Source organism: Salmo salar, chromosome ssa22 (assembly GCF_905237065.1).
Source record: "Salmo salar chromosome ssa22, Ssal_v3.1, whole genome shotgun sequence".
NCBI lineage: Eukaryota > Metazoa > Chordata > Actinopteri > Salmoniformes > Salmonidae > Salmo > Salmo salar.
In genome coordinates this window covers 41,685,961-41,697,031 of record NC_059463.1, presented here as the reverse complement: position 1 = coordinate 41,697,031, position 11,071 = coordinate 41,685,961, and the positions used below count along the sequence as shown (strand labels likewise).

General features: G+C 44.0%; 1 protein-coding gene across 5 annotated transcripts; it reads right to left on the bottom strand.

The window, feature by feature from the left end:
- Positions 1-2,677: 2,677 nt before the first annotated feature.
- Positions 2,678-10,621, bottom strand: LOC106583384 (inositol 1,4,5-triphosphate receptor associated 1). 5 transcript variants are annotated; one of them, XM_045705783.1, is made up of 14 exons: positions 10,293-10,621; positions 7,608-7,726; positions 7,407-7,464; positions 7,178-7,250; positions 6,290-6,320; positions 6,033-6,173; positions 5,713-5,835; positions 5,428-5,569; positions 5,130-5,176; positions 4,890-4,991; positions 4,694-4,791; positions 4,218-4,322; positions 3,786-3,971; positions 2,678-3,499 (listed from the first exon to the last, which is right to left on the bottom strand). In XM_045705783.1, exons 1-14 carry the CDS (start codon positions 10,357-10,359, stop codon positions 3,349-3,351), a joined length of 1,443 nt encoding a protein of 480 aa, XP_045561739.1. In that variant the 5' UTR covers positions 10,360-10,621; the 3' UTR covers positions 2,678-3,348. The 5 variants fall into 5 exon arrangements, with proteins under 5 accessions (XP_045561739.1, XP_045561743.1, XP_045561740.1 ...); XM_045705787.1 differs by having other exon boundaries at positions 4,941-4,991; XM_045705784.1 differs by having other exon boundaries at positions 7,407-7,461.
- Positions 10,622-11,071: the final 450 nt, after the last annotated feature.

Sequence of the window (11,071 nt, the reverse complement as noted above, 5' to 3'; positions counted from 1 at the left end):
TGTGTGTGTGTGTGTGTGTGTGTGTGTGTGTGTGTGTGTGTGTGTGTGTGTGTGTGTGTGTGTGTGTGTGTGTGTGTGTGTGTGTGTGTGTGTGTGTGTGTGTGTGCGTGACAGTGTTTGGAGACCTATGGCCTCACTCTGAACACCTATTAAAATATAAATGCATGACAACATTCATCATTTCTAATTCTATGATTGTGATAGTCCCCTCGCTCTGCCATAGAACACGTTTTATAAGGCGCAACACTGGACACCCTGAACTAAAGCTGGATGAAGAAGATCTTAGGGAGTAGAGAAGCCCTGTAACAGATTAAGAGGGTGCTAGCGCTTTCTCTATGACCTCATCATCCACTGCTGTTGTAGTTTTGTACCTACATACAGTTGGTCAGTTCTGGCTGCAGTGTCCCTCTGGACTGAAGGCTCAGATCAAGACCCTACCACTATCTGGTTAGGAGTTCTTGAAAAGCATGATCTTGAAGAACCAAAACATGAACCGGTGAGCTGAACATGTGACTAAAACTGCATACAGTCTGCTGTATTCCCTAAAATGGGGAGTCGATATCACATAAGGCTACACTAGGTTCAGGGTTCAAATATGGAAATGGCTGGCCTGCTGGGCACTCCCACTTGCGTTTAAAATACCAAAATACCATCAGAGTAGGATTCTATTGCACATGACTCAGCCCATATGCTACCTAGGCCGGTGCAGCATAACCAATCAGAGCTGCAATAGGCCTATATATAAATAGACCATTGCCATATATGGATCTGTGCAATTTACTTAGAACTGGACTGTGTTTACAGCTGTGGTTGTGAGTGTTTTGAGATCAAAGCAAGAGCTGCATGTAGCCATGTGTGCACATTTTATTCATAACCTTTGCTAGTTAGTGAGCTTTTAGCTCACTTATAATTTGTAGTCAGCAATAGGGGAGTGCTTGTTTCCTTCAAGAGCACAACATTTGTACATTTCGAGACATTTTTGAAAAGATGTATTTTGAGACCGGCTTGAATAATTTGTCTGATTCTCTGTAATAATGGTATGGGAATAATAATGCATATTATTTTGTAAAGTGGTTTCTTGCATCAAACACCACAACATTTTCAGTCACCTCCTTGTCTGAAGGACAAGTGGATAAACAGGTTAATGTCAACCTCTATGAGATCAGTTTCCCTATACCGGGACGGTTGTTGCTAACTGGCTCTAATGTGACTAGAATGACGTAAGTAACATCCAACTTTCCAGGACATAGACATGTCTTATATGTGTACAAAAATATATAATGCTATTGTTTGAGAGTGCACAACAAAAAACTTTTATCACAGCACTTGGTTTGATAAATTCAGTAATCTTGCTCTGATTTGTCATCCGGAGGGTCCCAGAGATAAAAACGTAGCATAGTTTTGTTTGGTAAAATCCATTTTTAGATTCAAAATGTAGGAACTGGGTTCTAAAATTTAAACCCCTGCTGTTTCTGGTCCCATAAAACGATGCTACATATTCTCCTACATTAATTTCACATTTCCAAAAACTTCAAAGTGTTTCCTTTCAAATTATATCAAGAATATGCATCCTTGCTTCAGGCAGTTAGAATTGAAAAAAAGGGTCCGATCCTTAAGAGGTTTTTAATGTCAAGCCCTGCATGTTTTTTTCTCAAATGTCTCCTGGAATGTAGGTACACTGAACACCACACATTGGCTGAATGATAGAACAGCTAATTCCATGTTAAAATGTTATGGGATGCATTTTCTCCATTGTTTTTGATGGTAGGCCACTTGGCCACTGTTAAACTCAGGGTATAGCCTCAGTGTTAACAGTAAACACTCGCTAGAAGCTGCACAGAATTTTCACAACATTCAAGTTTGAGCTCAGCAGACCTGAAATTAGCTCAGTGACGAAAAGAATTAGGGAACATTGCCAATGTGTGCACTACCATTAGGCACTGAAGCTATCAAAGTCATCCCAACCCAGACTTTTTAGGGCAAGAGAGGATACAGTTAGGCACGAAGGGTCAATGTAAAGTTAGAAGCCAGAAAAGTACACAGTTAATTTCAGCAGCCTCAGAATGTCCCTGCTCTTCCAGAAAGAAGGCAGTGGTTAGGCTTAGGTGCCCTCTGACTTAATTTAGCCTCATTGCAGCAGCAGTGGTGGTTGGGTGCCTAGATGAAGACACAGAGGTTTGGTTTGTGTGGTGACAAGAATTGTCATCTTGTAGCCTGTGTGGTCTAGTGGTTGGTGCTGTTGACCCCAGCACACATAGCAGTCAGTCAATTCTAAGCCAGCCCACTGTACTTCTGACTCGCATTCTTCCTAGTTTCCTGTCTTCTCTTCACTGTCCAATCTGTTTATTATGATAAAAGATGGTTATATATGAAACTTATGTCAGTGTGCTGCCATTGGTGACATTTCAAGCTAACTATGGAGTGAGCTTACGGCACGCTCTTAACTCTGTTACACTCAGCCATCTTAAAACTCACTACACAGCGAGAGACTCCAGTCGTTGAGCTGAGCCCAACTGCAGATCTGTGTCACAGCACCAGTAAAACAGATTTCAGTGTGCTGCTAACAGTACAGCTTCTTCCACTGTCCCTGTCCCCATAACGGGCTCGAACAAGTGATCCTCTGATCGCAAACACACATGACCTCCCTCCTAAACAACGACGACGCAGGGAGTCAGGACGCAGTTGCAGATGGTGAGTTTAATAATGAATATAGCGTGTTACAAAACAAGCACAGCGTCTGGACATGAAAACAGAACCAATACTGCCTGATGACTGAGGTTGGTGAGGGCTATATGAAGGGAGAGTAATCAGGGTAGTGATGAAGTCCAGGTGTGCTTAATGATGGGGAGCAGGTGTACGCAATGTGGGTTGCAAGGACCAGTGGTTAGTAGACCGGCAACATCAAGCGCCTGAGGGAGGGACAACAACGTACTGTACCAACCAATTGAGCTATAGAAAAGGATCCAGTTTGCTATCCATTGGTGACATTTCAAGCTAGCTATGGAGTGAGTTTACTGCACATTCTTAACTCTCACCCCTCTTAAACTCACTGCACAGCGAGAGACTCCGGTAGTTGAGCAGAGCCCAACTGTAGACCACACTATGGGAACTCCTGCATTCACAGAGCCAGGCCCAGTTTATCTCAGTTGGTGGTGGTGCATAGCTCAGAATTCAGTTCTTAGTCCTCAGTGGTACAGAAGTAAAAATATGCACGGCATGCATGACTGTAAATTGCTTTGGATAAAAGCGTCTGCTAAATGGCATAAATATTATTAAATCATATCTCAGAACGTGGATCCCAGAACTCTGTGGTGTAGAGCTGAGATGCAGTGCAGCAGAAGTGAGATGTCAGAAGCTAGAGCTGTGGTGTGGAACCTTCAGACCCCAGAGGAGGAACCCCAGCAGCAGGAAGAAGTAGAGAGCCAGGAGGAGCAGCACCATCCACGTCCAGTAAGACAGCCACGTAGCTAGGGGGCGCTGCTCTGACAGCACCACTAGCCTGGAGGGAAACGGAGGCATACAGATTAAAATCATGATCGCAGCAAATGTCCAGTATTCATGTTATGGCCAGATTTGTGTCTACATCATCATTATCCAAAAGTTGCATGTTTGTTTACAGGGAATCCCAGGCTGTGTGTCACTATTGCCTTCAATGTACATACTTTCTAGCATGGCCAGATAATGACAACTGTCTGCTATATCAGTTGAATAATATGGTGTTATCTTAATACATTTTAATATGACTTAATAGCAGCTTAATAATGTTAAGTCATCTTAACACTCACGGTTCTGTGGTGCAGACTGATTCAGCAATACAGGTACTGAGCTCACTGGTCTCGGATGTGCCTGCTCCAGACCCCGCCCCCACTCCAGACCCCGCTCTTGACTCCTTGGCTTCGGCCTCCTCTGAACTAGCCTCATGCGCCACGATTGCAGACCTCCGCCTGTGATGTAGCGTCATCTGCAGGGAACTGAAACACACAGACACGGGCACACACACAGTATTAGAGGAAGGGAAAGCCCTGCATTAGTCGCACCTGACCCTTTGGTCATTATTTAAATGTCATTGAGTCATAAATGGGGAACATGTTGATGAGTTAGGGGCTACCTACCTGGTGTGAGGGGCTACCTACCTGGTGTGAAGGGCTGCCCACCTGATGTGAGGGGCTACCTACCTGGTGTGAGGGGCTACCTACCTGGTGTGAGGGGCTACCTACCTGGTGTGAGGGGCTACCTCGCTCTCTTCCTCTAGGCTCTGGGAGCTCTGTGTGGAGCTCTGTCTGAGCAGGAGGGGGGTGTGGTGGGGGGACATCTCAGAGGGCCTTTAAAAAGGAAACAGTTAAATTTACACTTCCAACTAAACAAGGTAATACTATAACAACAAACAATGCTGCTGTTACAGAGGTCTGTATAGTTCTGATGGTATGAACACAAGGGCAAGGCACAGCACATTGATAAGCCATAAGATCAGCAGACACCATGCACACACAATGTGTTCTCTACAGCAGTTAAATCCATCATAGGTTTATACTGTAGTCCGTGCACTTGCGTCTAAGCCTGTGGTGCATATGCGTATGAAAGCCTCCACTTTGACTAGTGACTAGCATGGCCATCTAGCGACTAGTGACAACCGACCATGCAGATGACTCTCAATGCACTAACTGCACTAACGACAGGGCAGATTTTCCTGTACCTGCTGGCTTGGTTCACACTGCCCCCTGCTGGCCCCTGGCTGTCAGTGTCAGCACTGGCCCTGCAACCCTCCTGGAACTTGGTCTCCAGGTCGCTGAGCTGAGAGGGAAAATGAGAGGAGGGAAAGAGGATGGAAAAGAGGCGATTGAAGAGGGGGGAGAAAAGAGAGGTCAGTATAGAATTAGAGTTATGCATACCATGATCACAGGACCACAATGGGAGTAGGTCTTAGTGTTATTGTTTCCAACCTCGGATCCCGTTGGGATTAGTGTGACGCTGACTCTTCGCCGAAGGATGGTCTGAGAAAGTCGGGGGAGTGAAACATTAAAAAATATATAATTCAAGCCACTGGGCTGCCCTCACTGATATTTTCTATTTATTTAACTGAGATATTTGAAGGAAGGATATGAAAAGCAATGAAGTGAACTGTCTGTTACCTGTTGGGAGTCTCGCCTGGCAAACAGGTGCCTAAAGTCTCCATCCTCTGTAATGATAAAAAGCCAACAGTCAGAACACAGCTTTTCCATATGTGGAGAATTTTGTTTCACTGTACAGTCAGAGGATACTGTGCTCCTATTATGAAATTCAGTCACTTATGGTGGATCAGGCCTACTTACAATGAATTGTTCTTTTAAGAATAAATGTACTTTAAGAATCAAAATATTCAGAAAAGCTATGTGATTAATTTTCCTTTCACTTGTCCACAAAAAATCCATTGAGGGGCAGCACTCAGACCTGAGTCGCTGTGTCTCCTGCCCCTGCTGCGGTGGAAAAACTTCCTGGACTCCAGCAGTTCGGATCTCTCCACAGCGTGACGACGCTTCAGATGCTCCGCGTGGATACCCATCATCTCCACAGAATGACACACGCGCGCCTCCTGAGCCAGCAGAAACATTCATCAAAGTTTCAATCAAACTACATGTATAACAGTTTTAAACAAAGATATTTTTCACAGAGCACTAACCAAAACCTGGACTTATACCCCAAAAGAGCAAGCCTAGGATTACACGACAGTTTCACCTGGTGCACGGTCCCCAGCATCTCAGCAGCAGCGATGATGTCACTCACGCCGTCCAGCACTGTGTCCAGACTGGCCTCAATACGACTCAGCATCTCAGCGTCTACACATCTACCTCTCAGATACTGGGTGAGAAGAGGGGGGAGAAAGGGAGGAGAGGAGAGAAGAGGAGAGAAGAGGGGAATAGAAGATTGGAGGATAGATATAGTATAAAGACAAAGGAATTGTGGAAGAGAGAGGTACGGTTTAAACTTTAAACATACATTTATCAGACCATTAACTGTGAAGCAGCCAGGTCAAACACACGTGTACACACCCCTACCTGCAGTGTGCTTCTGGTTTGATCCAGTTCTAGGATGAAGTTCTCCTGGGCCACTGTTCTGTCATGTTCCTCAGCCTGCAGTCTCTGGGTCAGGGTGTACTGGTCACAACGGAACGCCAGTGCAAGCTGAGTAAACGCATTCTATAGGGGACAGAACAGTGTGTGGATGAGTGTGCAGTGTGTGTGCGTGCGTCTGCATGTGGGTGCATGTAGTCTCTTCTCTTTGTCCAAGTGTACTAATCGCAAAGAATTCTCACCTCAACCTCCTTTTCAGTCATCTCTGTACCACTGAGGGCAGGAAAGAAAAGGTGAGGTAAAGAGCCAGGATAGGGGAAAGGGGAGAAAGGGGAGGGAGAGGTAAGAGAAGAGTGAGGTTGTGACTATCAAAAAAGTTCAAGTGTTAAAGTAAGTGTGTCCGAGTATAAACTGACCTGCTGAGGCCCAATTTCTCCAGTATGAACTGACCTGCTGAGGCCCAATCTCTCTAGTATAAACTGACCTGCTGAGGCCCAATCTTTCTAGTATAAACTGACCTGCTGAGGCCCAATCTCTCTAGTATAAACTGGCCTGCTGAGGCCCAATCTCTCTAGTATAAACTGACCTGCTGAGGCCCAATCTCTCTAGTATAAACTGGCCTGCTGAGGCCCAATCTCTCTAGTATAAACTGACCTGCTGAGGCCCAATCTCTCCAGTATAAACTGACCTGCTGAGGCCCAATCTCTCTAGTATAAACTGACCTGCTGAGGCCCAATCTTTCTAGTATAAACTGACCTGCTGAGGCCCAATCTCTCCAGTATAAACTGACCTGCTGAGGCCCAATCTCTCTAGTATAAACTGACCTGCTGAGGCCCAATCTTTCTAGTATAAACTGACCTGCTGAGGCCCAATCTCTCTAGTATAAACTGGCCTGCTGAGGCCCAATCTCTCTAGTATAAACTGACCTGCTGAGGCCCAATCTCTCTAGTATAAACTGACCTGCTGAGGCCCAATCTCTCTAGTATAAACTGACCTGCTGAGGCCCAATCTCTCCAGTATAAACTGACCTGCTGAGGCCCAATCTCTCCAGTATAAACTGACCCCCAGAGGCCCAATCTCTCCGGTATAAACTGACTTGCAGAGGCCCAATCTCTCCGGTATAAACTGACCTGCTGAGGCCCAATCTCTCCAGTATAGGAAGGTGCTCCCAGGAGATAGCCAGCTGATCCTCTGGACTGGGCTCTGAGGAGAGGAGCAGAGGAGAGGAGAAGAGAGGACAGAGTGTTCATAGCTTCGCTAGCATACAATAACAGAGAGCAGAGAGGACAGGAAATGGAAGTACAGCCACGTCCTGTTGCTGGCAACGATGAAGCTCAGGCAGCAAAACAGATTCCTTACCTTCGTCAGAGTCCGAGCTGTCCCCCAGTATGCCAGCATACTCACAGGGAGTGGCCTTCTTAGCAGGGCGTTAGGAGAGGGACGACACACAAAGCAGTTAGCAACCTCGTGGCCAGGCTGTTATTGTAGATGAGGACAAGTTCTCAATAGACTTCCCTGGTTTAAGAATGTTTTCATTAAGAAATAAATGTTCCTGATTACCTGTGCATTCATGGTCCCAGTGTTAGGCAGAGTGGTACAGAGTGTGAGTACAATGTTGTTTATATCTTTCTCCACACCCCTGATACTTTTACCAAACCTACAGAAAGAATACCTCACTGCTGAGAGAGAGAGAGAGAGAGAGAGAGAGAGAGAGAGAGAGAGAGAGAGAGAGAGAGAGAGAGAGAGAGAGAGAGAGAGAGAGAGAGAGAGAGAGCACAAATAAGATTCAGACTTTCATTCTACAAGTACATTGAAAGATGGCACACACACACCCTGTTAAAGGAAGGGAAAACAGGGAAAGATGGCCCACAATTTAATTCACACCACGCTCACAGGGATACTGACACTGACCCTGCCCCAGGTCACAAGTTTAACACTGAATTCATAATGTGACATCCTTTAAGAGTGAGTAGAGAAAGCTAACAGGCAGCTCTCATTCTTAATAGAGGCTGTGGCTGAGCACAGTACCATGGGGGAAACAGGGACACAGAGGAGCATGCTGGAGAACAGAGAGAGAGAGAGAGAGATATGCAGTAGCTATAAACAAATAGAAGTGGGGGTAGGGAGTATCTGAACACAGAGGAGGAGAGGAAAAGGACAATCATTAACTACATGAGTTTAACCTGAGGATAAACAGCTGGCTTGCTTTAGGAAACACCCACACATCTAATACTAACAATATAACCAAAAAACTCCAGACAGAAGCATGTACAAGTGTCACTATAAACACTTATTTTCTATGATGCTAAAGTAGTATTAGTAGTCCAGACAGTGGACAGTCACAACATTCACGTCATAACATGAAAGTACAGCAGTTACATACTGTAAGACCTGAGGTTATTACGCTGTCTTAAGATGTCTCTGACATACTGTACCAGTCAAAAGTTTAGACACACCTACTAATTCAAGTGTTTTTAATATTTTTTTTTACTATTTTCTACATTGTAGAAATATAGTGAAGACATCAAAACTATGAAATAACTCATATGGAATCATGTAGTAACCAAAAAAGTGTTAAACAAATCAAAATATATTTTATATTGTTCAAAGTAGCCACTCTTTGCCTTGATGACAGCTTTGCACACTCTTGGCATTCTCTCAACCAGCTTCATGAGGTAGTCACCTGGAATGCATTTCAATTAACAGGTGTGCCTTGTCAAAAGTTAATTTGTGGAATTTATTACTTCTTAATGCATTTGAGCCAATCAGTTGTGTTGTGACAAGGTAAGGGTGGTATACAGAAGACCGTCCTATTTGGTAAAAGACCAAGTCCATATTATGGCAAGAACAGCTCAAATAAGCAAAGAGAAACGACAGTCCATCATTACTTTAAGACATGAAGGTCAGTCAATACGGAAACATATCAAGAACTTTGAAAGTTTCTTCAAGTGAAGTCGCAAAAACCATCAAGCTCTATGATGACACCGGCTCTCATGAGGACCGCCACAGGAAAGGAAGACCCAGAGTTACTTCTGCTGTAGAAATCTGTCCTTTGGTCTGATGAGTCCAAATTTTAGATTTTTGGTTCCAACCGCCGTGTCTTTGTGAGATGCAGAGTAGGTGAACGGATGATCTGTGTGGTTCCCACCGTGAAGCATGGAGGAAGAGGTGTGATGGTTTGGGGGTGCTTTGCTGGCGACACTGTCAGTGATTTATTTAGAATTCAAGGCACACTTAACCAGCATAGCTACCACAGGATTCTGCAGCGATACACCATCCCATATGGTTTGTGCTTAGTGGGACTATCATTTCTTTTTCAACATGACAATGACCCAAAACACATCTCCAGGCTGTGTAAGGGCTATTTGACCAAAGAGAGCGATGGAGTGCTGCATCAGATGACCTGGCCTCCACAATCACCCGACCTCAAACCAATTGAGAGGGTTTGGGATGAGTTGGACCGCAGAGTGAAGGAAAATCAGCCTACAAATGCTCAGCATATGTGGGCTCCTTCAAGACTGTTGGAAAAGCATTCCTTATGAAGTTGGTTGAGAGAATGCCAAGAGTGTGCAAAGCTGTCATCTAGGTAAAGGGTGGCTACTTTGAAGAATCTAAAATATATTTTAATTTAACCCTTTTTTTATTACTACATGATTCCATATGTGTTATTTCATAGTTTTGATGTCTTCACTATTATTCTACAATGTAGAAAATTGTAAAAATAAAGAAAAACCCTTGAATGAGTAGGTGTGTCCATACTTTTCACTGGTACTATTGTTTATCATTTTAAAACATTTATTCAATAGACCAGTCACTGTTTCACTATGAAGCCGATGCTCTTATTTAACTGTTCTCTTCTCTAAGTTTAAAACAGTTCCAAAAAGCAGCATAGTCACACACTGAAGTCAACTTTTATTCTCCCTCTATTTACTTTGGAGCTACATTTTATAGTCTAAACAAAAGGGAAACATCCATATTTAGTTATTGAGGGCTGTGGTAGTTGTGAAATGACAGAGATTCAGACAAATATGTATAGGCCTATAGACATTCCATTATTTAGACACAGAAGACACAGACCAAAGTGGTCACAAAATAATCCAACATAGAACTAAAAACTTTGAGTTTCAAAAAAACAACTAGTCCATTTTGAAACAGTGTTAAATATCTAAATACAATCTACTAAACTGCCAAAAACAGTTGCACAGCCATTTTGAATATGATGGGACACCTTCATTATTATCTTACCGGTGTAGTGAGGCCCGTGGTGTCCAAGGGTGTTTTGTTTTTCAGGAGCTACTGAGCACAGTGACATTCCGGTCTAGTGATGCTGCCCACACTCCTTCCTCGCTCTTCTTCCCTGTTCTTCTTCTCTCCCTCCTCATTCACTTTTCCCTATATTGGCTTTTTAAAACTCCCCTGACAGCTGTTTGAATTCCCACCAGCTTTGTTCCCTCACACCAATGGGGGAGTCATGGTTTTCTAGAGGGAATGCATCCAAGAGCTGGTGATAAAGACAGATTAGGGACCACCCTCAACCCCAAAACACATGCACACTTGTTTGTGTGGACTCTTGCTCACTCATACAAGAGTGAACTTCACCTGAAGCTAGAATGCTAGACTAAACAAACTTCCAAACAGTCCTCCTCCTTTGCTTACCAGTTAAAACAAGAGTTTCTATTTGACAAATTCAGGTAGGTCCCTCCCCGTTTTGTTCCGTTTGCTTCAGTTTAACAGAATCTGTGTAATGAATATGCTCATGGTTGCGATGTCAGAGCTCACTCATTCTCCCCTTCACATATCCAAATCAACTTGAATGCCTATAGCTACTTGAGTAGAGCTGAAAGGATTGGATTGGTGTAAACATTATGGCAAATTCCACCAAGCCATTCAGAGGTACTGGTTGGTCTTTAACCATACATAGCTAATACGTCCTTTTAGATCTCACTGAAGTGCCTAGGGGGGTGTATGCTATGGGACAGCAGTCAGAGGCAGAAGGATGATAATATACAGCGCATTCGGAAAGT

Bases quoted from the DNA above. Each gene is read 5' to 3' on its own strand.
- LOC106583384 (XM_045705783.1), bottom strand. From the start codon at position 10,359: ATGTCACTGTGCTCAGTAGCTCCTGAAAAACAAAACACCCTTGGACAC. The intron at 6,321-7,177 runs GTCAGTTTATAC...TCCTGCCCTCAG, and splicing joins GAGAGATTGGGCCTCAGCAG to TGGTACAGAGATGACTGAAA. The intron at 5,570-5,712 runs GTGAAACTGTCG...CTGCTGGCTCAG, and splicing joins TGCTGGGGACCGTGCACCAG to GAGGCGCGCGTGTGTCATTC.